This window comes from Balaenoptera musculus, chromosome 1 (genome assembly GCF_009873245.2).
Source record: "Balaenoptera musculus isolate JJ_BM4_2016_0621 chromosome 1, mBalMus1.pri.v3, whole genome shotgun sequence".
Classification (NCBI taxonomy): domain Eukaryota; kingdom Metazoa; phylum Chordata; class Mammalia; order Artiodactyla; family Balaenopteridae; genus Balaenoptera; species Balaenoptera musculus.
In genome coordinates, this window is record NC_045785.1 from 131,236,147 (window position 1) to 131,262,008 (window position 25,862).

A 25,862-nucleotide genomic window follows, 5' to 3' on the forward strand; every position below is an offset into this window, starting at 1 on the left:
AAATTCTGCAGACCTCCAGGAAAACAAACATGAGCTAAAAATGTTGGGGCAAAATAGAGGCTTCCAAGTCCCCTCAAGTCACACCCACAAGCCTCAGGCCCACTCCATCATTCATTCAGTCAGTCAATCCATCAGAGCACTGGGGGGACACAGTGAAGAGTGCTTAGAGACTCCGGGATGGGCCCTTAGGTTTTGTACCCTGGCTCCTGTCTCTTCGTCCACGTGCGCATCACTACAGGCCATCAGGTCAGAGGGCCATGCCCTGAAAAAACCCTGCTGGCAGTGATGGTAAAAATATATCTCAAATATTGCATGGGACATATGTGTACTAAAAAATTAGTTGCCACTTATCTGAAATTAAAATTTAACTACTCACCCTGCATTTTTATTTGCTACATCTGGCAACCCTACTTCCCAGGGGCACCCATCTCTAATCCACGGCCCCCAGGAAACCACCAGCCTGCATTTTTCAAATCCTGTAAAGAGTGTTCACACATGTACAGAGAGAATCATAAATGGCCCAAATCACAGAGGTAGTGAAAGCACAGTCACAGCTAACACTTGGTGCTTTCTAGGTCTTTCTATGGGCCGGGCACTGTTGTAAGTGCAGACCCGTATTACGAGTATTAATTCATTTAATGCTCACAACAAGCCCATAAGGGAAATGCTATTACTATGCCCCTTCTACAGGTGAGGGACCTAAGGTCCAGAGAATTAAGATCACACAGCTAAAAAGGGCAAAACCAGGCAGATCTGGGGCATGAAAGCAACTCTCCAGCCTGTGACATGGACTTTAGTTTTGATAAAAACGGGTCCTGGACCTATACTGAGAAGAAGATAGCACAAGTGCATTTGCTGGTGCTGGAGCTGCCAGATGGGCTGTGCCATCAGGCTGTTTCCCTCTCCAGTGTCATATAGAATTGTTGAATTGCATATTTATTATACAAACACAGCTCCATTTACATTCAGAATACTGACAGAGCATTAACCAGCTGCCGGTGCTGTCTGTCCTGGGCAACGATTGGTGCACTGCCACCAACAGGCAGCTTCACAGACACATGGGGACGTCACTGCCAGAGCAGGAACAGGCTGGGCTCCCGCACTGGGTCTGCTCCCCTGGCCTCCGCAGGCCTGTGTGAGATCTGCACCACTTCTGACACTTTACACTTGGTATTCCTAATGGTGTGTGTACTGCCTGTCTCTTCCAATAAAAGTCGAACCCCTAAAGCAGAGAGCATGCCTTCCATTGATCCATTTACTAAATGTTTTTTGAGCACTTACTTTGTGCCAGGAGCAAGGCTAGGGACTAAGACACACTGTCCCTATCATGGAACCGACAGCCAGTGGTGGCAGGGCTGGGTGGCCGAGACAATGAAAGAAACTAGTACCATCGACTACGATGCATTCTAGGAGGGGAGCTGGATACAGAGAGGAGGCCGGCAGGGGCAGGCAGCTGAGCCATGGTCAGGAAGAGCTTTCCAGAAGGTCAGAGGCTGGGGAGGCGAGCCTGCTAGGGACCTGGTGGGTGTCAACACGCTGTGCGCTGTCCGTGCTACCCGTGGCCAGGCTCGTCGGGGGAGGGAGGAAGTGGAGACGCAGGGGGCAGGCAACATTTTCAATGTTCCCCCCCTTCTCCCGTGAGGGGAAGGGACATGGAGCATAGGCTAAAGTGGGGCGATTCGGTTGTTGCTTTGCTTTTCTGGGTGAGAGACATTTGAGGATCATTAAACACAGAGGGAAAGGATGCTGTGCAGAGGGAGAGGTGGAGGATGCAGGAGGGAGGAGGGAGGGCGATCAATAGCGCAGGGCAGGGCTGAGGGCTGGGCCGGGGCTGCAGGCATGGGGGGGTGGCGAGGAGACAACTCCCGCTCACTACTCCAGCGGGACGGACGGCAGCAGATGCAGCCAGGGAGTCTCAGCTACTCCTTCTGTCTTCTCTGTGATGCAGACAGTAATCCCCCAATGGGTGGTGACTCAGGCAGAAGCTTGAGGGCAGAGGTGAGGGACTGAGACAGCCACTGTGCGGGACAGGAGAGAGCTGAAGAGGTTCCCGTCCCTGCTGCTAGCTCAGAGCACGGCCCACGGCTGGTGCCCCGGAATGTTTGCTGACCGTGACTGAACGGACTCCCTGTGCCCACCTGCGGGGGTCCCACCACCTTAGCCCAGGCCTTACTATGGTCTGCAAGGGCTCCTGAGACCTGAGCCTGCCCACGGCCCCTCATCTGCCGCACTCCCCCCGCTCCCAGGCCCGCCTTGGGCCCTCTTTCTGTCCCTCCTGCCCTGCCCCGCTAGGGGAGAGACATTCTCACCTGCCAGCGGGGGTCTGTGCAGCGGCCCCTTCAGTCCCGCTCCCGCCCCCGGGCCTGGGCACCTGCCCTTCCCTCTGCCTGGAAAGCTCTTCCCCCAAATCTCCCCAAGGCCGCTCTTCTTCTCTTTCAGCTCTGGTTCCTCCAGGTAACCCCCTTCAGAAAAGCCTCCCCCGCCTACCTTTAGTAGCTGGAGCTCCCGGCCCCTGTCTATCCCAGCATCACCTCCACGACTCCCCTGTCGCTTTTATTACTGAGGGTATTGGCATCTGTCACTTATTTAGTGCTTCCTCTCAGGAGAATGTGACCTCTATGGGGGTCAGATCTAGTCTGTCTTGTCCCCTGTCTGGTGCATAGGAAGCACCTAATGACTATGGAACGAACGAATGAATGAATGAATGAACTAACAGACCCTGCCCCAGGCACTGCTGACCTCAGTTGTCACAGAGAGAACAGCTGAGGCTTCCCGGGAACCCCTTGGTCCTCCTCTTCCTGTCTATTATTTTCCTCCTAAATTGTCTTCTGGGAATTTTAATGAGTTGGATTAGATAGCATAATCAAGATAAACTGGTTGTTTAAACAATACCCTTGTAGACCACCCTAAGGCTTTTCTAAAAGGCATTTTCACCGGACATTTTCTCTTCTGGGGATTAGGGCTTGTGCGGTAGGCCTTTAAAATGTGGCTGTTTTGTTTTTTAAAAGTGATTTCCTACCTCTGGCCTGTCGGATGCCCACTTCATTCATATTGAATAGACCACTTCCCAACCCCGCGGTCCAGGCAGCCTGCAGAAAGCACAGCATCTTTCCTCCTCTCTAGAGAAGCTGCTGGGAACATGAGACCCAGACCTCAGGGGGAACGGGGAGAACGAAATCTGCTGATAATCCATCGACTTGTAGCTTGCACCGAGAGAGGCTTACTGAGAGCCCGACACTGCTCTACGGGCTTTTCCGTGTCATAGTCCTCAAGAATGCCACCAGATAGGCATGTCCCCATTTTACAGATGATGGCCGAGGCACAGAGACATTTAGGAACTTGCCCTAAAGTGACACAGTAAGCGGAGGGGCCAGGACTCGGCTCCACGGAGTCCAACACCAAAGCCAGCACCATACTGTCTATTTCACTCTTTCTCAGCCTGTTCCTGAGAGCTGCGGCCAGGATGAACAAGTGACTGCAGGCGCTGCCCTCTCCATCCCTGCCTCCCTCACATGCCAGCAAACAGGCCAGTGCCCAGAAGCGGGCAGGAGAGGCCCTTGGGAACCAGGCACCCGGCAGGAGGCAGTGGAGCAGCCCAGCTATTGGCACCAGACAACCAGGGTCGGATCCCAGCTCTGCCTTCTTCTAAACACTCTCCGTTTCCGGGGGTAACACCCTGTGCTTCTCAAAGATACATTCCGTGGTGTGACTTTGGAATTCCTTGGAGGAGCTAAAAAGACAAAGAGATCAAGCAGGCACACCCCCATGAGATAAATCCAGACGCTGAAAAGTGGGAAAGGGCCCTTAGCTACAAGTCAGACCAAAAGCTGGGTTTTAGGGATAAGGAGACGGAGGCCCGCAGTGGGGAGTGACCTGTCCAGGGCTCAGGATGTGTCAGTGGAAGAGCAGAGCCCACTCCTTCCTCCCCTTCTCTTCTCTCCACTCCCCTTCCTCGTACATCACTAGGGGAGGCGTGCTCCATGCCACGTGGCGTATTCCTCTCCCTGCCCACAGAGAAAGGCCTGCCCTGCTTGGCAGCCGGACCACAGAGAAGAGGGGCCTATTGGGACAGGGATGACAGCCACGCTCAGGGGTCAATGTCGACTCTCCACTCACCATCCACCTGCCCCTAGAGAGATTTGGGCATGAGAAAATGAACCACAGTGTGTGAGGGAAGCAGTTATGAGAGGAAATGAAGGTTTTTAAGATTTTTGCTGTGGTCTACCTAACTCCCTTCAAGACAGTCAAGAAAAGTTTTAAGTGACACACTGGTTGTTAAATAGGGTGCTACTCAGAAACCAGACCATGAGGGTCCCAGCATCACTTCATAAGCAGTACGTTTTTGGGCACCAACTATGTTCCAGGCACTCAGGACACCAAGCTGTCCTGGAAATCATGTCTCAGAGTAGGGATCTGAGTCACTCAGGACCCTGTCCTTTATCCAGCAAGTCTGAACCTAGATACTACTCTGGGAATGACTATTTTCAGTCCCTGTAGGCAAGCATGGCTATGGCAGTGCTCCCCCTCCCACTTTCCAGGTGTCTATGTATATTTGTCAATAGAGCTTTGGCTGAAAATAAGAGAAAATGCATGATAGAGGTTGAAATAAGGATTTATTCTTCTCACTTAACAAGAAGTCTGGAGGTGGATAATTGCTGTTGGTGCTAATTAGGTGGCTCCATTCATTCAGCGCTAATGTCTCTAAGGTTCTTCTGATCATTCCTCATGATTGCAATATGGCTGCTGAAGCACCAGCCATCAAATTCTTATTCACAACAGGAAGAATGGAGAAAGGATCAGGAACCTCACAGTAGAGTTCCATCTTTGTCTTTTTTTAAATTATTATTCTTTTTTTATTTATTATTCTTTTTTAATTTATTTTATTTTTGGCTGTGTTGGGTCTTCATTGCTGCACACGGGCTCTCTCTAGTTGCGGTGAGCGGGGGCTACTCTTCATCGCAGCGTATGGGCTTCTCACTGCAGTGGCTTCTCTTGTTGCGGAGCATGGGCTCTAGGCACCTGGACTTCAGTAGTTGTGGCACATGGGCTCAGTAGTTGTGGCTCATGGGCTCCAGAGCACAGGCTTAGTAGTTGTGGTGCATGAGCTTAGTTGCTCCATGGCATGTGGGATCTTCCCAGACCAGGGCTCAAACCCATGTCCCTTGCATTGGCAGGTGGATTCTTATCCGCTGCACCACCAGGGAAGCCCCCATCTGTGTCTTATTAGCTAGAATTGTGTCTCCTGGCTACATCATGGGAAAGGGCACTGGTAGGAAAAAGGTTAGGAATGGGGCTTGGGTCAGGCAACCCACATTATCACACTCTCCTGGGCCTACTTTTATTTCTGCCAAACTCAGCTGAGGTTACTGTTATCTAACGTGTAAGTTGACAAGAGTTTAAGGGGCTGCCCCCTTAGGAGGAGACTTAAGTGGTCCAAAAGCCTTCAAGACACAAAGATATGAAGCTGCAAATAGTAGGAAAGCAGGTGGTGGATAAAGATGTTGAATCCAGTCCTGCCTCAAACTGTGCTCAGTGGCGAGCCCAGCCACATCATCCCTTGATAAGGTGTCCAGCAAATGTGCCAATGAGCCGTGAGTTACAGATGGGAGCATGTCTGTAACTGCCCACTTTCTCAGGTCCCCTCAGTACTTCCAGAGATGAGAAAAAACTGACTTCTGATGGGAAAAGGGTTCCTCAGACCATTTCCCCTCCAGCATCAATACAACCACCCAGGAACAATAGTTACAACTCTATTCACAGAGAGTGTAGGAAGCACATGGTACATGCCAGGTCCTGGGTTAGGTGAGCCGTAAGACACATGGAACATTGTCACCCCCACCCGCCCCCATCTTGCCCTCAGGGAACCCACAGTCTAGATCAGCACTGGATTACCCAACAAAAAGATAAGACAGGCATCTAGGAAAGCCAAAACTCCAGTCCAAGGAAGACATTTGATTTTTAGCATAGAAGTGTGGTTTTTTTTTTTTTTTTTTAAGGAATTTACCTATTTGCTGAAGCTTGTGAATTTAAATGTTTTATTTAATTTATTTATTTATGGCTGTGTTGGTCTTCGTTCTGTGCAAGGGCTTTCTCTAGTTGTGCAAGCTGGGGCCACTCCTCGTCGTGGTGCGCGGGCCTCTCACTACCCGCCGGCTCTCTTGTTGCGGAACACAGGCTCCAGACGCGCAGGCTAAGTAATGTGGCCTCACGGCCCAGCTGCTCCGCGGCCTGTGGGATCTTCCCAGACCAGGGTTCGAACCCGTGTCCTCCTGTATTGGCAGGCAGATTCTCAACCACTGCGCCACCAGGGACGCCCAGAAGTGTGTTTTTGTCATTTGTTATTTTATGGTTTACCATCACTTAACTTGAATTGTCTATGGTGGCAGGTGGGAGACAACCTCTCTCTAAACAATAGCCCTCGGTGGGGTTGCTCCCCAGCGCAGGCGCTGTATTCACTCTCTTTTTGTCGCAGCACCTAGTTGGTGAGTGCCAGGGCTCAAACGATCTTAATGCAGCCCTGCTACATCTTGTCTGTCCTCCCGGCACAGAAATCCTTTACGGCATCTTTCTCAACCAAGTTACAAGGTGTCAAGTTTGCCAGTTGTTTCACAAATAAGCAGCTACTAAACACAGTTTCAGAACCTAAGTTAGCAATGATGCTTTAAAAACTATGAAATATTTCAGACATACACATATCAGATGTCAGAGACCACTCAGGCTAGTCTGTATAATAAGGTCACTTCCACTGCTCTTGCTCTGATACATTTCGAGGCCAGAGGAGGAACGCAGCCCCAGGGCATGTGTGGGATGGTTGTATGTCACTGGCTTTGTCCAGCGAGAAGTGCAAGTGCTCTTCAGTGTGAGGTCGTGGGCATATAGGGAGGGGGTGGGATCAAAAGTGTGGTGCTTAGAAGTGCTGGGATGACAAGCAAAGGGGCTCCAGGTGACCCCTCCGGAGCCTGCTCAGGCCTCTGGTGAAAGGGTTGGGAAGTGTGCAGCAGAGAGCCTCCTTAGGGGATGCAGAGAGGGGTAGGACTCTCCCAGGCCTGGCTTCTCTGCTCCTAACCAGAGTCAGAAACACTGATGGTTCTCCAAGGCGGCCATGCATTCCTGGATGTAATGGCCCTAATGATGGGTTTGAGTCCAATGCTTGTAAACTATGTTGCTCCCAGACACTCTGGGAGCTGCAAATTTAGCCAGACCTAAATGAATATTAATCATCGGAGCCAGGACTGCTTTGTGTTTTGTTTTGCTTTTAGATGCCTCTTTCTTTGCTTTTAAGTCCCACCCAGGGAGATCCTGGACAGTTGCTCAGAGCCCCTCTCCCTTATCTCTAGGGCAGGGAGTGGAGGAAGGAGGGTGGGAGTAGAGGTGGTAGGAAGTGAGTGGGTCTAGGATCCAGAAGGCAAGGGCAGATTTGAGCTGGAATCCATCTTCTGCCATTTCTGCAGGAAGAAGGAAAGCAAAGCAAACCAGTCCCTGTGGAATGGGCAGCTGGGCAGTCACGTGCCCCTGACTGTTCGTCTCCATCCTTACCCTCACCCCCAGCTACAGGTGACCAAACCAGGGGTGGGCAGTTGACTCAAGGGGAATCAAACCAGTTTGGTTGGGGGCCTGAACATGGACAGAGAGGTTAGTTTTTCTTTGTTTTTTTAAAATTTTGGGGGGAGTATAGTTGATTTACAGTGTTGTGTTAGTTTCAGGTGTACAGCAAAGTGAATCAGTTGTACATATACATATATCCACTCTTTTTTTAGATTCTTTTCTCATATAGGCCATTACAGAGCATTGAGTAGAGTTCTCTGTGCTATACAGCAGGTTCTTATTAGTTATCTGCTTTATATATAGTAGTGTGTATATGTCCATCCCAATCTCCCAGTTTATCCCTCTCCCCCCACCCCCTGCTAGCCATAAGAGAGGTTAGTTTTTAATCAGGTCAGTCAACTCTCCCACTTCAAACTCGAACTCAGAAATTCTCTCTCTATCCACTTAAAAAAAAGAAAAAGATAGTGAGCAGGGGAAGCTGCAGCTGAAGAACTGGCTGCATGAGAGAGCATGGCCACATGGGTCCTGAACATGCTACCCTGACTGAACTCCTTTATCACCACCATCACGGTAGTCCCGAGACCTCTAGGTAGATGGAGGGTCGAGGAGGGGAGGTGGGGGGAGGGTGTGTGCTTCTTACCTCGCCCTGCTCGGCTCCACCAGGAACCGCCCTCGCCAGGTGTGAGCTACTTCATAGATCTCTTTCCAGGAAGCCGAGAGGGGCCGACGAGGTGGTCTCAAGGTGGGGAGGAAGGAGACCCTCCTGGCAGCCAGGTTTTCATCATCGTGTTCCTCCTCTGCCAGCAACCAGCCGTTATCTGGGGGCAAATGCACATTAACCTGCCTGGGTTTCATCTGTAAAATGGACTAGTTGATCTTGAAGATCGTATTTGGCCATCTCAGTTGGTGAACGGTGCTCTGAAAGAAATAACTGGGAAAACAGAGCGTGTGTGTGTGTGTGTGTGTGTGTGTGTTGGGGATAGCGGCTCCTTTGGTGGGCCGGCAAGGGGACCCTCCTGAGGATGCCACATCATGCCGCAGGAAGGGTGATGGAGGAGGGAGAGTGGCGAGGCCCTGGCGCTCCAGCAGTCTGGTGGGAACATGCCTCTCAGGGTGTGGGACCTAGTTCTCAGTCACAAAGTTGTCTTGAGCGCCTGCTGTGTGCCAAGTACCACAGTAGGTGCTGGGGAAGAAAACAAAACAACACAAAAAACAAAATGAAAAATACAGTGGCTGCCCATAGGGAGCGCTCCACTGACAGCGTGTAGTTTAGTGGGAAATAAGGCAGGAGGGCTGGAGGCGTTATCAGTTCTGGTGCTCCTGGACTGTGGTGGAATCAGACACTGGCACCCTCCATCTTTTCCTTTATGGAAACCGGCAGCACCTCTGACTTCCCAAGGAGGACATGACATAAAGAGGATAACGCAGACAGACCAGGTGGGGACAGGTTAAAACTTAGTTGAAGCATGCAGATACCTGTGAGAACAGGACACATGGAGTTCCCAATAGGAAAAAAACAAAACAAAATGAAACAAATCAACTATCTTGGAAGCAAATATTTATTCAACACATTTTACGGAACACCTGCTACCGACTTGGTCCTGTTCTAGATACAGTAGGGCTGGGACTTGGTGACACGTACCCAGCTCCTCCCGCCAGGTGAACCTCAGGCTCTGCAGACACCCTGCGGCCTCCCAAGCATCTCAGGTGCCCAAGACTCAGGGCCCAGAATGGTCAGCACCCCAGGCGGGGCTTGTCCAGAGCCTCCCTGGGTGCCTGGGGAGCTGGAAGGTGGGAGGGCTGCCTGGGTTCCTCTCCCCGCGTGGCTAAAGCGAGGGAAACTGAAGCAGAACCGTCAAGCTCTTCTGGTCTATAAATAAACCCAGCCTGTAAATACTGGGGTGGCCCAAAAAGTTCGTTCGGGTTTTTCCGGAACATCTTATGGAAAAACCCGAACGAACTTTTTGGGCCAACCCAATACGAACGTGCCTCGGCGCCGTGACGCGGTCATAATCTCTCATTTCGCTCCTCTGAAGGGCAGCTCCCGCGCGGGCTGCTGCTGGGTCAGAGGAGAGAGGGCTGGGCACTCCGTGCGTTCCTCTCCCGCAGAAAGGGCAGAGACAGCGCTTCAGTTCTAACGTTCGCCTATCGCCTGCTACACACAGGCATATGGCAATTCAACAGGGAACCGACGGCAGACGGAGCCCTTGTGATGCTCCCCGTGCGGTGGGGACACGTGTGCCGACGTAAATCACAGATCCACCCTTTTCATAGCACCCAACACAGAGTGCTTGGATGTACGCGGCAGAGGCTGATTTCCACGGTGGACGTAGTGCTGGTGGGGGAACGGGGGCAGGGAGAGTGGGCTGTGAAATCACGGAAGGTTTCCACGGGGAAAGGGCTTTCCTGGCAGAGGGCTTAGCTTGTGAGCAGGCTGAGTAATGGGAGATTCAACGATGTTCTAGGGTGGTAGGTACAGAGGCTAGAAACTGTTTATTTATTCAACAAATACCTGGGTGCCCATTATGTGTCACTGCTGGGTGTTAGAGGCTCAAATGTCAGGGCGAAGAGCAGAAGTGGAATGGGGAGAAAGGTAGGGCTTGCCCATTTTATGAGGACTTTGAAAACCAAGTTGAGAAAGCAAGTATCTTTGAACAAACTAGGAGGGATGGGGCAAAGATCACCAGCGAGGGGATGACTAAGGTCATGTCCCTTTCCTCCAAGGGTCCTTAGCCTGATCCTTTGAAGAGAAGTCCCTAAATGAGGAGAGGAGGGGGACACACAGAGCTTCACTGCAGGAGGAGCCAATACAGTTCTGCGGAAACCCAACTTAGCAAAAGGCAAAGGAAACTGGGGTCACAGCAATGCTCAGAGGAGGTATAGGGAGACTGCCACCAATCAAGCCTTTGGACTCCAGGAGCTTTGGGGACCTAGTCCTGCCACAGGAAAGATGAATGCCTCACACTTGAGGTTGGCAGAAGGAGCGTTCTTCTGGAGAACGCTAACGGGATCTGAACATACAAAAAGAGAGATAAAGAAAGAAAACAGGGCTTCCCTGGTGGCACAGTGGTTAAGAATCCACCTGCCAATGCAGGGGGCATGGGTTCAAGCCCTGGCCCGGGAAGATCCCACATGCCGCAGAGCAACTAAGCCCATGCGCCACAACTACCGAGCCTGTGCTCTAGAGCCCCCCTGCCACAACTACTGAAGCCCACGTGCCTAGAGCCTGTGCTCTGCAACAAGAGAAGCCACCACAATGAGAAGCCCGCACACCGCAATGAAGAGGAGGCCTCGCTCACCACAACTAGAGAAAGCCCACGCAGCAACGAAGACCCAATGCAGCCAAAAATCAATAAATAAAATAAAAAAAAAAAAAAAGAAAGAAAACAACAGTGACAAGCCAGCACTCTTCTTGAAGCTGGGTGAGGCCTGTGCTTTAACGTCATCTGCAGGCTGGGTGGTGGTAGCTATTAAAGCTACACCACCATATGGCTGTTTGGAGTGGAATTCATAACTTTTCCACAAGAATATGTAAGAATATAGTGATACCACACGTAGCATATTTGCTGATGATTTTGGAGAGTGTTGGAGAAATATGAATACAATATAATTATAAACAAGGTCACCTAACCCAGACATCCTCTCCACAAAGGTAGTAGAGAAAGAAACCCCTGCGATGGCTGAATAAGTGTGAAGCCACAATGTGATGTGCATCACAGGCAATCCACTAAGAGACTGCAAAGACAGAAAGGAATCTCCCCCTCATCTAGCCAAGTGGACACGGCCCATTACATACATGTTCCCAAGGTGATCAATCACTAGTCTTCAAGTAAGAGGACTTGACAACATCTGTGTCGTGCATAGCTCGTCCTAACTTTATTTTGGTAACTGGGGAGACCACTTGTGTTGGCTTGATCTGGAGGAGAAACAAACTTCTCATATTTTTAGAACAAAAGGTAGTCTTGCAAATTGGAGCAAGGTGCCCACAGAAGTTAGGGTCTTACGGAGACAGGGGAGCTAGCTTCTTGGACGTTCGTGTTTCAAAAAATGTCTCCCAGGTCCAGGAGAAAACATTCCTGAACTGAGACACTGGCAAGAGGCTTACTTAGCCATTATAAATATTTATACACATATGAAAAGGACAGGGAAAGAAGTTCTGAAAGAAAAAAGCATGTGTCTTTTCCCTTCTTTTCTTTTTTTTTTTTTCCCCTTATTTTCAACATGGAGATTTAAGCCTTCTTTCTTTCTTTCTTTCTTTCTTTATGGCTGCCTTGGGTCTTTGTTGCTGCAAGCGGGCTTGCGGCGAGCGGGGGCTACTCTTCGTTGCGGTGCGCGGGCTTCTCATTGCGGTGGCTTCTCTTGTTGTGGAGCACAGGCTCTAGGTGCGCGGGCTTCAGTATTTGTGGCATGCAGGCTCAGTTGTTCCGTGGCATGTGGTATCTTTCCGGAGCAGGGCTTGAACCCGTGTCCCCTGCACTGGCAGGCGGATTCTTAGCCACTGCGCCACCAGGGAAGTCCCAAGCCTCATTTATAATTTCTATTTGTCCTTACAATTTCCTCCCTGTGTTACTATAAAATAATAATGTTATAATCTTCTAATTATTTCCATTGTGGTGTTTACCTTTCTCTGGGCAACTTACAGTTGCCTAAATATCCAGTAAGTCCATAGTAAAATGCTAACAAAGCAATTACCAGAATTGCAATTTAATGTAAGGATGAATTTAAATATTCAGTACAGCATATACAGAATAACCCCACGTTAAACTAGTGACATTAGACCAGTCTTTTTCAGTCTTTCTGTTTGTTAATTAGATGTTCTTCTTTTCTACATCATCTTTCCAAACAAACCAGTTAACATTTTTGTGTGTGTGTAAAATTTATCAAGGCTTCTGGGAAAAGAGAAGTCTTGAACACAATTTTAAGTATTGAACATAATTATGAATGGATTCCATTAAACTGGACACAGAATATGGCCTCAGACCCAAATTCACAGGCCTGACAAACATAAGCTCAAAAGAAGACATTCCATGCCTGCTTGCAGGGGCCGTTCTAATTAATTTCTAACAAGACTAGTGATAAAGCTCTAGGCCAATGTTAACCTGCTAGATGCTGAATTTTATTCAAGGTGTTCTTGTTTTGTTTTAAAGTTTGATTCACTTGTTCTCCTTGTCTAGAGGACTGGGGCTTATAGGAATCTGCAAACGTTTGTATAATTCCTGGACAATGTAGAAATAAAGTGACTTCCTTTGATTCAATATAGTAAGAGAGCCTCTGCCACTGCCCGGACACCGGCTTTTGAAGAGGAAAACACTTCAGACCACCCAAACACGGTACACACCATAAGTAGACACAGTCTCTTATCTTCCGCAGGCATTACTTCTATGAAATCCAACGGCCAGGCCACCAGGTTCCTGTTAAAGCTGGTCAAGGAGAACTTTCTGTGCTTACTTTGGGAGTGGCCTGTAAAGAATTCTGTTGCCAAGTAACACATCTCCAAATAACACATCTTTTTTTAACATGTTTTGAATAATTTTACCTTTTTGGTAAGTGTAGTATGAGTTCAGTGCCTTTAAAATACCTCTTTTATTCAGGTGATTTTGTTGATGACACAACATCAACCAAGCAAAAGGGCACTAGTTTGTGTTAGGTAATTCCCCTAGTCCAGTCAAATTTCCTTTAGCCCCTTTTATTTATTTATTTATTTATTTATTTTTTTTATTTTTTATTTTTTTTGCCGCTGCAAAAAGCTTTATTGTTTCCATTTGGTCCAAGGCTTGGGAGAGGGCTCCAGGGTGGTTAAAAAGCTGCCTAGTGGCTGCAGAGAGGGGCTTCAGGTAGAAGCCCTAACACCAGAGGGGCTCCTCAAAGGCCACTGGGCTCCGGAGACTCCTAGTCGTGCTTGAGGGTGAGCCTTTCGAAGAGATACTCGCCCAGCCCAGCCTGGGGACCAGCCAGCCTGCGGAGGTTGGTCAGGTGGTCACCCATCTTCTTGATGAGTTTCACCTCCTCATCTAGGAAGTGGCTCTCCAAGAAGTCGCAGAGGTGGGGGTCTGGGCGGGCACAACCCAGGGCATGCAGATCCAGAAGGGCCTGGTTCAGGTTCTTCTCCATGTTAATGGCGGCTTCCACAGCGTCCTGAGTTTTACCCCACTCATCTTGAGATGGCTTCTGCACGTCCTGGAAGAGGGCGCGGCCGCCGCGTTGGTTTTGCATTTTCAAGAGACGCTCGGCGCTCTCGTGCTTCTCTTCGGCCAATTCGCGGAAAAAGTGGCCCACGCCCTCCAGAGCCACATCGTCGCGGTCGAAATAGAAGCCCAGAGAGAGGTAGGTGTAGGAGGCCCGCAGATGCATGTTGACCAGGCGGTTGACGGCGGCCTCCACCTCGGTGGAATAATTCTGACAAATCTGGGAGCTCATGGTTGATCGGTAATAAGGAGTTCGGCTCAAAAAATGGTGTTGGCTGGTCCCGGTGACCGAGGACAGCTGAGTGCCTCACTCCGAAGGTTGGAGGGTGGATAGATGAGTGGCTGGCTCCGAAGGCTGGAGGGTGGTCGGAGGCTGGAGGAAAGGGCGACCCTGGGTCTGTTCCGTCCAAACACTGTTGAAGCAAGAGACAGATCCGGGGAACCGCCGAGCGCAATGGAAAACTCCTTTAGCCCCTTTTATATTCTTTTTGTCCATTTTCTTTTGCAAAGCATGGTTTTAAAAATGAACAAACATTTCTTGTTGTATTGAAAGTGGAGCTCTGCCATGTTTTAACAGCAGCTTTTGCAGCTGTCAGCAAAATGAACTACTGATATCTGAACAGGCAGTTGTAAAGCCCCTAACAAATCAGCTTTCAATTTGACATGAGATTTTTTTCATTCTCATTTAAGTCAGAAGTCCTCTATTTTAAAAAAATTTTGCATGACAGATACCAAACACATATTTACTACAAATATAAATTTTCATTTTAATGTCAGAATCAAAAATTGCAGCTCTAGTAACTATTAACTCAGCAGCTTGTGCCGATTTAATTCCAGACAGAACATAAGCCTCCAAGATTTCGTGAGAAGTCACTACATAAGGAAGGCTTAAGTTGCCATTCTTATCCTGGGTACGTGACCCATCAGCAAACATGATCAAATCTGTATTTTGATCTGAGACATCTGATAAATCAGGTTGAGGCCTAGTGTCTTCTTCTATTACTAATGTACAATCATGATCATCTACTTGACAGGATCTTGAAAGAGGGTTTAGGAGACTGCACCTCCCAAGCACAATATTAGGACTGGATACCAATGTTCACTCGCAGTTAGCTTGATGGTGCACTGACAAATGCTGGGTTTATGCACTTGTAAGATCACTGTCACAGCAGATGGACATGCATATACGTCAAATGACCCAAGGTGAGAGGTTGGGCCTTTTCACTAAGAATGGTGGTTCCTGCCACTGCCATGCTCAGAGGCATCTAGGCGTTCCCAGTACTGCAGCGTCTAGAAAATCTGAGAAATAAGCTATTTGTCTATGGCCTAGTCCCAATTTTTGAGTCAATACTCTACTAAGTAGTAGTGCATGTTCAAACAAGTGGAAAGGTTTTTTCAAGATCTGGAATCCCCAAAGCTGGGGGAAAGGCTATAGTCAATTTCAGTTGTTCAAAATCCTCTTCAGAGTCTAAGGACCAGACCAGGGGTTCTGGAGAGTTATCATGGAATTGCTCTGTCAGAGGTTATGCATGCTTGGCAAAAGCTGGGATCCATTACCTATAACACCCAACTAGTCTCCAATATTGTCCAAGTTGTTTTCTTGTAGCTGGCTGTTTTATATGCAAATCTGGCTGACTCCTGGATTGTGACACTTTAAGGCCTTCAGCTGACAATAGATGCTCTGAATATTTACTTCGGCTTGGCAATACTGCAGTTTTGTCTAATGAGGCCTTATGATCCCATGAAGCAAGGAACTGCAATAAAGCCAAAGTAGCAGTTCTACGTTGTTTTTTAGTTTCTGAGGCTACCAGCAAATCACGTATGCATTGTATGATCACGGATCCCTCTGGTGGGACAAATTGTTTCTCACTTTTCCTGTAAATGAAGAGAGAAAATAGTAGGGGAGTCTTGAAACCCTTAAGGAATTTTTTTCCCACAAATATTGGGTTCCTTCATAAGTAAAAGCAAACAAAAATTTAGCCTTGCCCACTAGAGGGACAGAAAAAGAAAAAGCAGAACACAGATTGATCAGAAAGAAATATACTTTGCAGACAATGGTACTGAAGTCAGAATAGTTGCAGGGTTAGAGACTACAGGGGTTAATGTGACAACAAATTTATTTCTCTAAGATCTTTTACAAATCTATATAGTGATCGAGTATTTTTATCACATTTACATTCCTTCTTTATTGGAAGTATCGGGAGTATTAAAGGGTGAATGTCCCTTTTTAATTATCCCTAATTTTCTAATTCTTTTATACTCAGCTTTATTCCTTCTAATTGAGCTCTTGACAAAGGATATTGTTTATACATGGCCATAGCTTATCTTTCCTGTAAGCTATTTTTATTGTTTCCAAATCTCAAATTAAACCAATCCCATTAATCCCTAGGGCTCTGAGTGATGCCTCAATTGGTTTTGGGGTGCTTTTCCAGCATGGTGTGAAACTGCCACTCTTTGCCATCCCCCTTTTCTTCCAGAGGTTACATAGCAACCAATTCACCTGCACCCCCCTTTTTTCAGGGAGCTCCACGAACACTCCATCCAGAGTACAGAATATAGTGGCCTTCAATTTGCACAGCAGGTCTCTCCCTAATAGGTTTACAGGAGAATCTGGAGAAAGTAAAGCATACATGCTCCTCAGTAAGGCACCTGTCTGTATGGGAATCACAGAGGAAAAGGAACAAGAGGGCTAACCCGAAACACCAACAGCTTGTACTATCTTTTGTCAGATGGAAAGTGAGAAATTTCTGAGGACGCTGCAGAATAAGTAGCACCAGTATCTACCAGAAGAGGCAAGGATAACCCAAATAAAAGCTGTTGACATATTTGTTTCCTCACTTCCCACCTCTGAGATTCCCTCAATCTGTCCATTCTGAGACATTTGGCAAGTATTTCCTAGCAAAGGGATCTGCCTGTCTCTGTAACCTCCACGTGCTCCCATTTCCCTTTATGGTCCTTCCAATACCCTGGCATTTTGCAAAGCAGTTCTCTCCTCTTCCTTTGCTGTCTTCATAGGTTGGCCAGAGTAGGGTTTATTCCCTTTAGTGAAGAGTTCTAAGCAGCCAACACAGCAGTCTTTAATCTCTCCTTTTCTTGTCTTTCTCTGGATTATCCCCAAACTGAGCAGCAGCTGCTAAGATTTGAACACTAGTCTATGCTTGCCATCCTGCCACCTTTTCCTTAATTTGGGTTTGGAGAGTTGGCAAGAGAGCCAAGAGAAATGTTGTTAAGACTAGAGTGTGGATTTGATCTGCCCCTGGGTCCATGCCCACAAAATTAGAGAAAGCAACAAACTGAGGATGGAAATCAACAGAGGACTCACATCTTCTGCTTACACTGCCCACAACTTTTCCCAGCTCACCTTGATTGGAAAGGTGTCCAGTCCTGCCATCAGCAACCTCTCTCAACGGGTCTCTCATGCCATCAATTCTTCCGTGGTTGTAGGGAGTGGTGGAGAGTCGACTTCTCTCAGCACTATGCCCTCTTCTAGGTGGATCACTTTCCGGTCCACAAGGAGCTTGCTCCATCAAATACTCAAAATCTGCTGGTCCCAGAAGACCCCACAGTAGCTAGTGCACATCCCCATGCGGGGCTGTAAACTGAAAACATGCTGAGGAGCATTACTGCAAACTTTTGTGGATCTTCCTGGAGCGTGGGAGCCGAAAAAAGCCTTTAGATGAATGACATCAGCAGGGGAGATGGGCACAGGAACTCAGCATTTCCTGTGTCTGAGGGGCTTGGGTAGCTTCTCAGCTGCGTCAGCTTTGCTAGAGATCCGAATAGAAGGGCTGGTTTTCTTCACATTGAGGTAGGAAAAAGGTAGGATTATATGGCACCTTGGTTTCTTTTCCCATATTTGTATTTATCAGCCTAGCTCCTTGCTCGTTTCTCTTTCTCCAAGTAACTAGTGTGACTACTCTCCATCCTGCTGCCTTCACAGGCTTGTTCATGGGGACACAATTCTCAATCATCCCAGGATCTTGATCATTTCTCATTTCTGCCTTTCCAGCTACATGGTGTGTGTATAAAAAGGGACTCCTGGAGGTGGAGTCTGGTCTAGGACATGAAGTGGACTCAGGGCTAGGCCAGCAGGCACACGATTCCGCATCCTCAAGCAGGGCAGGTAACACATTATCAGTTTAGGAAAGTCGAATCTTTCTTAGGGAAACCCACTCACCAAGGGAACCACTGTCTAAAAGATCATCGTCTACACATTCCCAGGAGTCAGTTTGAGGCAGGGAGGGTAAAGTGAGGCAGGAGGAGCAGAGGGGATGAGACAGCAGAGAAAGGTGGAGGTTTCTGTCAAAGAGGAAACACCTTTAATTCCCACATTCCTGAGTCGTGAGGCGGGCAAGAGGCTTATTTAGCCATTATGAAGAGTTATACATATTTGAAAAGGACAGAGAAAGAAATTCTGAAAGAAAAAGGAGAGGAAGTCTTTCCCCTTATTTTCAACAGGAAGAATTAAGCCTCTTCTTTTTAATTTGTATTTGCCCTTGCAGTAGGCAGACAAGTATTCTGCCCGTTTTTCTCTCCCTCTGAATCAATGAATTAGGATCATATTTTCAGATCTGAAATAGATCTGAAGGAATGATTCCATCTAGGTCCCTGCCTTCTGGCAGCTGAGTGTCTAAATCATTTAGGACCAATAGCTGTCTGATCACCTCTGATGTTCTCTCAGGTGGAGATGTCACCCACCAATGTTGGTAGTGGCTTTCAGTGTTTTAGCAACTTGATAGGTTCAGAGTTTTATTTTGCCTATTTGAAGTCCTTTCTGCCATAAATTATCAGATAAATAGCATTAGATAATTAATTTATCATCAAAACTAGAAGATTCCTCGCTGTTTTGACAGGGTCGAGATGTGTACCTGTTCTCGTCCTTGAAGATAACTCTCACCTGTGTCATTTAGCAGGTCAGTGGAAGTAATCTAGACATATGGTTCAGTATTTTTAGAGTGCCACTTAAATCCTACATCCTCTATACAACCCATTTAACACTCTAATCTGCCCTTTTAACAACCTTTTCACTGTAATATATGCAGTAATTAATTTAACCTTTTTGAATCTGTTTTGTTTAAAAAAATAATGCTTACTTCACAGGATTACTATGCTATATAAGAATTATTTTCACAGGTGTATATCTTATCTGCCTAAAGCTCCATGAAGGGATCATGTCCTGTACTATTTGATATCTTCCAGAACACCTAGCAGTAGGAACCAGGCCTAGTGGGGTGGGGAAGGGGTATTCCATTGAGATAGAATTCAGCTCAATCTAGGAAAAAAACTTCCTAACAATTAGAACCATCCAGGCAGGATGTTTCAGGAACCAGTGAGCTCTCTCAAATGCTAGAGGTACTTCAGTAGAGACTACAAGACTACCAATCATGGTGCCCTATGAGTAATTCCTACATTGAGTAGGGTGTTCAGTTCACTGGTTGCTTTGGAGAGAGGACTGGCTTTTTGACTCTGAGAGGAAAAAAGAAGGGATTACTTAATGAAATGTACTGCGACTGAGGTCATGAGGGCTGGATTTCTGCTCTAATGGCCTTACCTCTCCATCCCCCTCAGTCCAGAGGAAAGGTGAAACTAATGTCAAGGTCCTCTGGAGATTCTCAGATAATGGAGAAACAAGAATGCAGAGTTACATAAACACTTGGTGTCACTAGACTGCTTACCCTCATATACCAAGGAGAGGTGAGGAAAGGGAGAGACAAAGAGACATCCCTCTTCTGCCATAAAGATTTGTTACGACGCGATTAGACAACCAGAGTGTGGCTCGATGCTGGAAAGTAAGAACACTTCCTGGGGAATGAAACCTTGGGACAACATCTTTGGCCTCCACTTGTGGCTCTATGGATGTGACTGTTTGCCACGATAGTCAATCTCTTCTCTTGCCTTCAGTCACAATTCCCCCTCCCTTCTCTACTCTTGTTGCCTGTGCAGAGAAATGAGACTGAAAGACCCCAGTAAAGGTGATGCAAGTTTTTAGCCTGCAGTCACCTAAATCCTACTCTAAATCTTCTCTAGGGAGAGAATGCACTAAGCATGTGGTAGGAGAAGGGACATTTCAGAAATTTCACTGTGGGCATTTTCCTAACCTAACTTTTCATGGCAGCTATGATGGTGGTCTCTTGGCAGATCAGCTCACAGGCAGATGTCATGTTCAGACAGCACAGGAATAAAGCCATTTTACGGACACACTGAAATTTCCAGAACAGCTAATCTAACCTTTCAACCTTCCATCCTTTTGTTGTTGATTGCGATTTTTATAATTTATACTTCATTATTCTTCATAACGGAAAGAAATTGAAGAGTGGTTACAATTTTAATATGCATATGCTAATACTACCCCTGTATTCAAGGAATGCTTTTTAATTTCCAAGAGTGCCAGAGGCCTTTCCAGAGAAGATATATTACTGAAACTGCAGAGCTTTGCAATTCAGTAACACAGGAACATCACACCCCAGTTCTAAGAATAGAAGGGTGCCTTTCCCAAGGGAACCATAGAGCTCATGAGAAGTCTCTCCTGGGACTGGCCAAACAGAATTTGAAAAGTGGAAATGAGGACTCTTTCTTATGGTATAACACTGACCAGAGTTTGGTCTTTAAACATGAAAAATATTGAAAAAATATAAAGTGCTTACTAACTGGGCTGGCATTTAACAGCGGTTAATTTGCTTAATTTAGGAAAAAAGTCATTTCGTTGCATCTTTCAAAATTTAACCCTCAAAATTTGCCATAAAATATGTATGAATACTTCTAAGAGACTCAGGCATTCCAAGGAAACATCAGTCAGGTTCCAAGTCTCCATGAAAGTGCTATGAGCTTGAGAAGCTTCTTTTACATTCAGAAAAGAAATTTCAATAGCTGAGGATGAAAGAACCAGAAAGGAAAGGGCAGGGGGATTGGGGGGAAGCCAGCTTTGCAAAATATCCTCTGCTTTCCCACAGACAACAGGTTGCCTTAAGCATAAACCTTTCAGAGTACTCAGTGAACATAATCTCAACCCCAGACCTCTCAGGTCTCTCTGTTCAGGAGTAAAGATCTTCATATTCCATTCAAACAGTAAAACGTCTAAAATGTCTTGCTGTTTACTGAGCTTTAACAGAAAGAGTGCCCCCTGGTTCTGTGCAAATGCACGTACCAAGGTACGTCAACACTGCTTGTGCGCACTCCTGCGGAACTACTATCAATCCAGCAACAAGAAAGCTTCAGTCACGTGGTGTGCCCTCCAGAATGGCCTTCCAGGTTCCTGTGGTAGAGACACACCATTACGGAAAGAGAACCCCATTACTGCAGAAATACTTTTATTTACTAGAATGCAAGCTCAGGAGCAATTGGATTTTTCCTGGTTTTCTTTTTTCTTTTCCCCCGTCCCTGCTGTATGGTGAGCACTTTAGAATACAGGTCAGCAAACCTGGGCCTGCAGGCCAAATCCAGCTGGTGGATTTTTGTATGGCTCATGAGCAACAAATGGTTTTTACATTTCAGAATGCTTGGGAAATAATTTTTGAAAATATTGTGATACATGACAATTAACTGAAATTCAAATTTCAGTGTCCATTCATAAAGTTTCATTAGAACCCAGCCACACTCATTTGTTTACATTATGTCTAGGGCTGCTTTCACATGCTACAATGGCAGAGTGAAGTTGTCGTGACAAAGACCGTATGGCCCACAAAGCCTAAAATATTTACAATCTGGCTCTTTACAGAAAAAGTCTTAGCCTGGAAGAGACTACCTCATAATAGGCACTATTTGTTGAATGAATAGAGCCACCCTATGCAAATGGCTATCGGACCTTACTCATCTCTTTTGAGCAACAGCCCATATCCATTACAGACCACTAGCTGAGGGTACCAAACCGGGAGTGAACTGGATTATTATTAGGCTGCTATTCCACTGAAGCTCACTCACAAAAAAGTTTCTGGAATAAAACATTCTTTCATGTGTATAAAACTAAAGGTGAAGCCTTACATTTAGAATATACAATTACTTGTGTTTGCCTTGGTTCTCTCCCTTGAAAATCCTGAAGACTATTTTTTATGTGGTTCTTCCAAAAGGCTCCTAAACCTCTGGTCACAGATTAGTACTGACAGTAGGACGAAAGCAGGGCATATAGGAAAATCCATAAAATCACTTGCAGAGAGACCGCAAAATATATCACACAATAATTGATTAACCTAGACTGTTACCACCTTTGGGAAGTTTAACTTAGAATTCATGAGAATCCCTACCCAGTTCCAATGCAAGATCTCCTTCAGAACTTGGGCACTAGGGAGTTTGATTCGAAAACTGATCAAGGACAAATGACTCACAGAGAAAGGAGGGCAAATTAAAACCATAAACAAATGGGAAGATTTCTTAATTCTCATATTGAGGAGCTGTAATGATCTCAAGTGAAAAGAAATAAATAATTGTAGGCACTCAGATGTCTTAGTCACTAAATCATAAGAATGACAATGGAATTTGTATAGTATAATCTTGTTTATTAACAGAGATTAGCATATCATTCTCAGTAAGTAGAATTTAGAGATAAATATGGAGTACAGAGGTTTACTTTTGCAAAACTATACAATTTCTTAAAGTTGAGACTGTAACTTAAAACTCCTCTAAACTCCATGTTTGCCTCCATTTTTGTTTGAAAGTGGTCACTGGAACAGATCACTGTGGTTTATTGTGTACTTCTCCAGCTTCAACTCACACTACTGTCTTGAACTTTGTTTTGTACATACTGAATCTATCCTCTTAACCTTTGTTTTTGATAAACTTACCTTAGAACAGCACTTTTAGATTTACAGAAAAATTGCAAAGAAAGAGTTCCCATATAGCCTACACTCAATTGCCCTATTATTAACATCTTACATTAGTATGGTACATTTGTTACAATTAATGAATCAATACTGATTGATTAATGAATCAATACTGATCAGTCAACTAAAGTCTATACTTTGTTAAAATTTCCTTAGCTTCCATGTAATGTCCTTTTCTGTTTCAGGATCCCATCCAGGATATCACATTACATTCAGTCATGTCTCCTTAGGCTGTGAGTTTCTCACTTTCCTTGTTTTGATGACCTTGACAGTTTTGAGGAATACTGGTCAGGTATTTAGTAGAATGTCCTTCACTAGGGATTTAGTTGATATTCTTCTCATTTAGACTGGATTTATGAATTTGGGGGAGGAAGATCACAGAGTTAAAGTGTCATTTTCATTGTATGATATCCAGAGTACATGGTATCAACACAACATAACTTTTGATGTTGACCCGGATCACCTGGCTAAGGTAGTATTTGTCAGGTTTCTCCACTGTAAAGCTGATCTTTTTTTTTTTCTCTCATTCCATACTGGACTCTTTGGAAGGAAGTCACTATGCACAGCCCGTCCTTAAGGAGTGGGGAATTACGTTCCATCTCCTTGAGGATGGAATAGCTACGTAATGTGGAATTCTGCATGGGAAACTTTTCATTTATTTATTCAATCATTTATTTATATAAGCATGGACTCATGGATATTTATATTTTGGGTTATAATCTATAATCCAACACTAGTTTATTTTTTGCTCAAATTGTTCCAACTTTGGCTACTAGAAGCTACTCGAGCCTTTTTCTTTGCTTCCCTTTGTCTTGAATGTTCCTTTTACCTCTTTTCAGGATTCAGCTGAGATGAAAAATATTCCTAAATCCCCTATCCTGATCCTAATCGCCCACCACTCTAGATTATATATTTTTCCGGTACATCTAAAATTTATGTCTACTATGGTACTTACATATTTATACTTATCTGTCTCTCCCACTGGACAATAAACTTTTTGAGGGCAGTGATTACGTCTTATTTATTTCATACACTTAGTATATACATAGTACATAATGCCTCGCTTACACAAAGCAGGAGCTCAACAAATATTTCTAGAATGATCACTATGGTTTTCTCTTTAGTCCAAGAATCCAGGAGTGCCTAACATGTTAACCAGAAGCCACACAGGAGTTGGTTACTAACTGCTCTGGTAGGAATTACAAGGTGTTACTATTGTAAGTATTAATGTCAGTCATGAAACACATGTAATACAATAGGCTCAGGATCTAAGTTAACACTTCTGCACGTCTCATTTCTAAGTAAGCAGACTTTTCCTGACTATTAATCCCAGTTACGTGGGCATAATTACATTAAGGGCAATGACAAATTACCTTTATACTTAGAACCAAGGGTAGGCAGCTTCTAGTTTTGCTTAGCTTAGAGAAGTGGTATCCTCAAAACAGCACACAGGGGATTTGGGTCATGAGGTTCCCAAGTGACTTGCTGCTGGTTGAGGACTGCATAACCACTGAAGAAATAAATCTGCTGAGTTGCATTCTTTGTTGTCAATACGTATTATGAGAAAATGACTTTAAAAATTAATCAAGAATCTTCCAAGATTTGGGGGTTGAGACAAACTCTAATAAGCTGAAACAGGTTTTTAGGTTGGCTCATGCTAGTCCAAGCCACCATTAACTCTTGACTGATCACCTTCCTAACTGCGCTCTTGCCCCCATCTATCCATTTACCATAAATGAGATTGTGTCATTCCACTTAACACGTCCACTTAACTGCTTTTATAACAAAGTTCAAATTTTCAAGCATGCCCTAGAAGTTTCCACATATCTTTTGGGCTCCTACACCTCTTCTAACTCATCCCACACTCATCTCTTCCTTGACTAGTAATGGTCCAGCCATGCTCATCTTTCTGAGGTCGTGGCACGGTCCCATAAAATTTTTGATGTCTAGTAGCTCAGTCTTCTTACAAGAACTTTTCAAAGTTTTCCGTCCTTAATGTTTCTTATGCATGAGTTGTGTACCTAAGAACAAAGGCAACTTTGTCTAAGAAACCCCTACAAATACACTGAAATAAAGATTAGATTAAAATATAAAAACCCATATTCTTCATGAGTTAGAAGCTTTTTTGGTGTTAAAATGTATATTATCTTTAAGCTTTAGTTAACTAATATGTTATTTTTCTAAGAAACAGTAATATTTGTTTGATTTTGACATCCTGCAAAGACTAACTCAAATTTTAAAATGGTTTCTATTTACAAGAAAAAGAGTTAAACACAAATTTAAATAAAACAACACTGCCGTCTTAAAATAATAAGTTATTAAAAAATTAAGTCCCTTTGATAACTAAAGGTACCTTATTTCAACCTTCCAAATGTATGGAAATTAACATAACCTTACAATGCTAACAACTTGAAATAAAACAAAAAGAGTCAGACCAAACAAAAACCATAATAATCTGCTTCTATTTAAACACATTCAAAGAGGCATTAACTCTCTGCTTCTATTTTGATGACTTTCTGGACATATCTGCCTAAGTAAAGTTCTTTAAGTGAAGAATCTACATGTGAATATTCTTTCTATAATTTTGCAAAAGGACATTCATTAATCTCAGAAAAAAGCCCAACTGACATTGTTCTGGTTGATGACAAGTACTTTTGAATGATAGTGACTTTTTCTCTCAGAATTGAGTCCAGAAGTTATCAGGGTCTTATCTCCCAGAAGTTAGTTAAGATATAATTGTCTTGAAGCTCTAAAAACTGAAAAATTTCACTTAAGTTTGAGGCTGACTCATTTGGCAGTAAAAACTGACCTGAACTAATGCAAGACTATTTTTAGTCTTTATTAATCTCATATAACGTGAACATTCATACATTTTGCTGCAGAAATATTAATGTGTTTGAAAACAGTATTGCTCTAGACTCTGTTGGTGGGTGTTATATAATACATAGTATATGTACCCTATTACTTTCCTAAAAGTCAGAAAGTTCTAAATTCCAAAATGCATTTGGCCCAAGGGCTTCAGATAATGAAATGTGGACCTGCAGTAGGTTTCAATAATTTTAAATAGAGGGATACATGGGATATTCTGATCACCCTTATTATCCATATACTTATCACACCAAGCTTTTCCAAGTGCCTGTTTTTATAAAATACATGTGGCATATAATTCTGTTTATATCTTTTTCTAAAAAGTGTTCAGACTTAAAGTAGCTCAAACAGAAAGCTTCACATTACTTTTGCTTGACCTGCTACTCTTAAGTTCTTTCCTTTTACAAACTGAAAACAATGTGTGAAATTAACTAGACAGTCTAAGAGATTA

At 45.0% G+C, this 25,862-nt stretch overlaps 1 protein-coding gene across 1 annotated transcript; it reads right to left on the reverse strand.

Moving 5' to 3' along the window:
• Positions 1 to 13,280: 13,280 nt before the first annotated feature.
• On the reverse strand, positions 13,281 to 14,190 carry LOC118886357 (ferritin light chain-like). The gene has a single exon (XM_036835983.1). The coding sequence runs from the start codon at positions 13,960 to 13,962 to the stop codon at positions 13,435 to 13,437; it is 528 nt and encodes a 175-aa protein (XP_036691878.1). The 5' UTR covers positions 13,963 to 14,190; the 3' UTR covers positions 13,281 to 13,434.
• Between the last annotated feature and the right edge of the window lie 11,672 nt (positions 14,191 to 25,862).